Genomic DNA, 1,193 nt, shown 5'->3' with positions numbered 1-1,193 from the left:
ACCCCCCCCCCCCCCCCAGGTAGGCGACAATGGCAACAAAGCGACTGAACAGCAGCAGCGGCCGTCTCCTCTCCCTCCTACTCCTCCACCTCCTCGTGGCCGTCGCGTCGCTGGGCGTCTGGGCGGAGGTGCGGCAGAACGGCAGCGCCACCACCGTCACGGTGCGCTACAACGCCACCTCGAAGCAGTTCTCCGCGACGGCCGGCACCGAGTTCGGTGGGGTGGCGGCCACTGTGGCGGTGAACAACACGTTCCTGCTGACCGGCTGGGACGTCGTGACGGCGGAGGCGGACGCGGCGTTCCTGCAGTCCGGCGCCGACGCGGCGCAGCAACAGCGGCTGGCGTACCAGGCACTGGGCTACGGTGAGGGCTACGCCACGCAGCGGCAACTCGCCGCGTCGATGAGGAACACCTTCTACGGTGCGAATGGCCTCAATGCGGTGCTGCAGAACTCCACGCGGGCGGTGGCGTGGGTGGCGGCGCACATGGAGTACATGCGCAACGAGGTGAAGCTCGATGACGCGTATGGGCAGCAGCTGCACAATCTGCTGGCGCTCCTTGATGGCGTCGTGCTTGGCTATAACGACAACCTGCCGAGTCCCGGCGACGACCGCCTCAACGCGACGTGGCTCTTCTACCTGAACTTCCAGACGGAGATCGGCGACGTGGTCAAGGCGGTGTCGCCGGCGGCGGTGGTGGCGGAGCTGCGGCACCGCATGCCGCGGTACTTCGCGGACCTGCACTGCTCTGCGCTCGTCAAGGTGGTGCGCGACGACATTTACTTCTCGCACGTGACGTGGAACTCCTTCAACAGCATGCTGCGGCAGTACAAGACGTACAAGGTGGGGCGCCGCTTCGTCACCATGTCGTCCTACCCGGGGGTGATCCACAGCATCGACGACTGGTACATGACGCACGCGCGGCTCGCCGTGATGGAGACGACGAATGGCGTCTTCAACGACACGCTCTACACGCAGCACGTGCACAACCGCACCGTGTCGGAGTTCCTGCGCGTCATGATCGCCAACTTCCTCGCCGGCGACGCGCCGGCGTGGGTGCGGCACTTCGCGCGCGAGAACAGCGGCACGTACTGCAACCAGTGGATGGTGCTCGACATGGGCCGTGTGCGGGACCCCGGCGCGCTGCTGCCGCCCGGCACGTTCGTCGTGGCGGAGCAGTTGCCCGGCGACGCG

The 1,193-nt window shown here is 67.1% G+C and overlaps 1 protein-coding gene across 1 annotated transcript; it reads left to right on the top strand.

Moving 5' to 3' along the window:
• Positions 1–29: 29 nt before the first annotated feature.
• On the top strand, positions 30–1,193 carry DQ04_12831000 (lysosomal/endosomal membrane protein p67; the record flags this gene model as incomplete). Its single annotated transcript, XM_009316826.1, has 1 exon — positions 30–1,193. A coding segment is annotated over one exon (1,164 nt), but the record flags the coding sequence as incomplete, so codon positions are not given.

The sequence above is a fragment of the Trypanosoma grayi genome, assembly GCF_000691245.1.
Source record: "Trypanosoma grayi strain ANR4 Tgr_1283_V1, whole genome shotgun sequence".
NCBI lineage: Eukaryota > Euglenozoa > Kinetoplastea > Trypanosomatida > Trypanosomatidae > Trypanosoma > Trypanosoma grayi.
The sequence above is the reverse complement of the archived record's forward strand: the minus strand, read 5'-3'. Positions and strand labels throughout refer to the sequence as shown.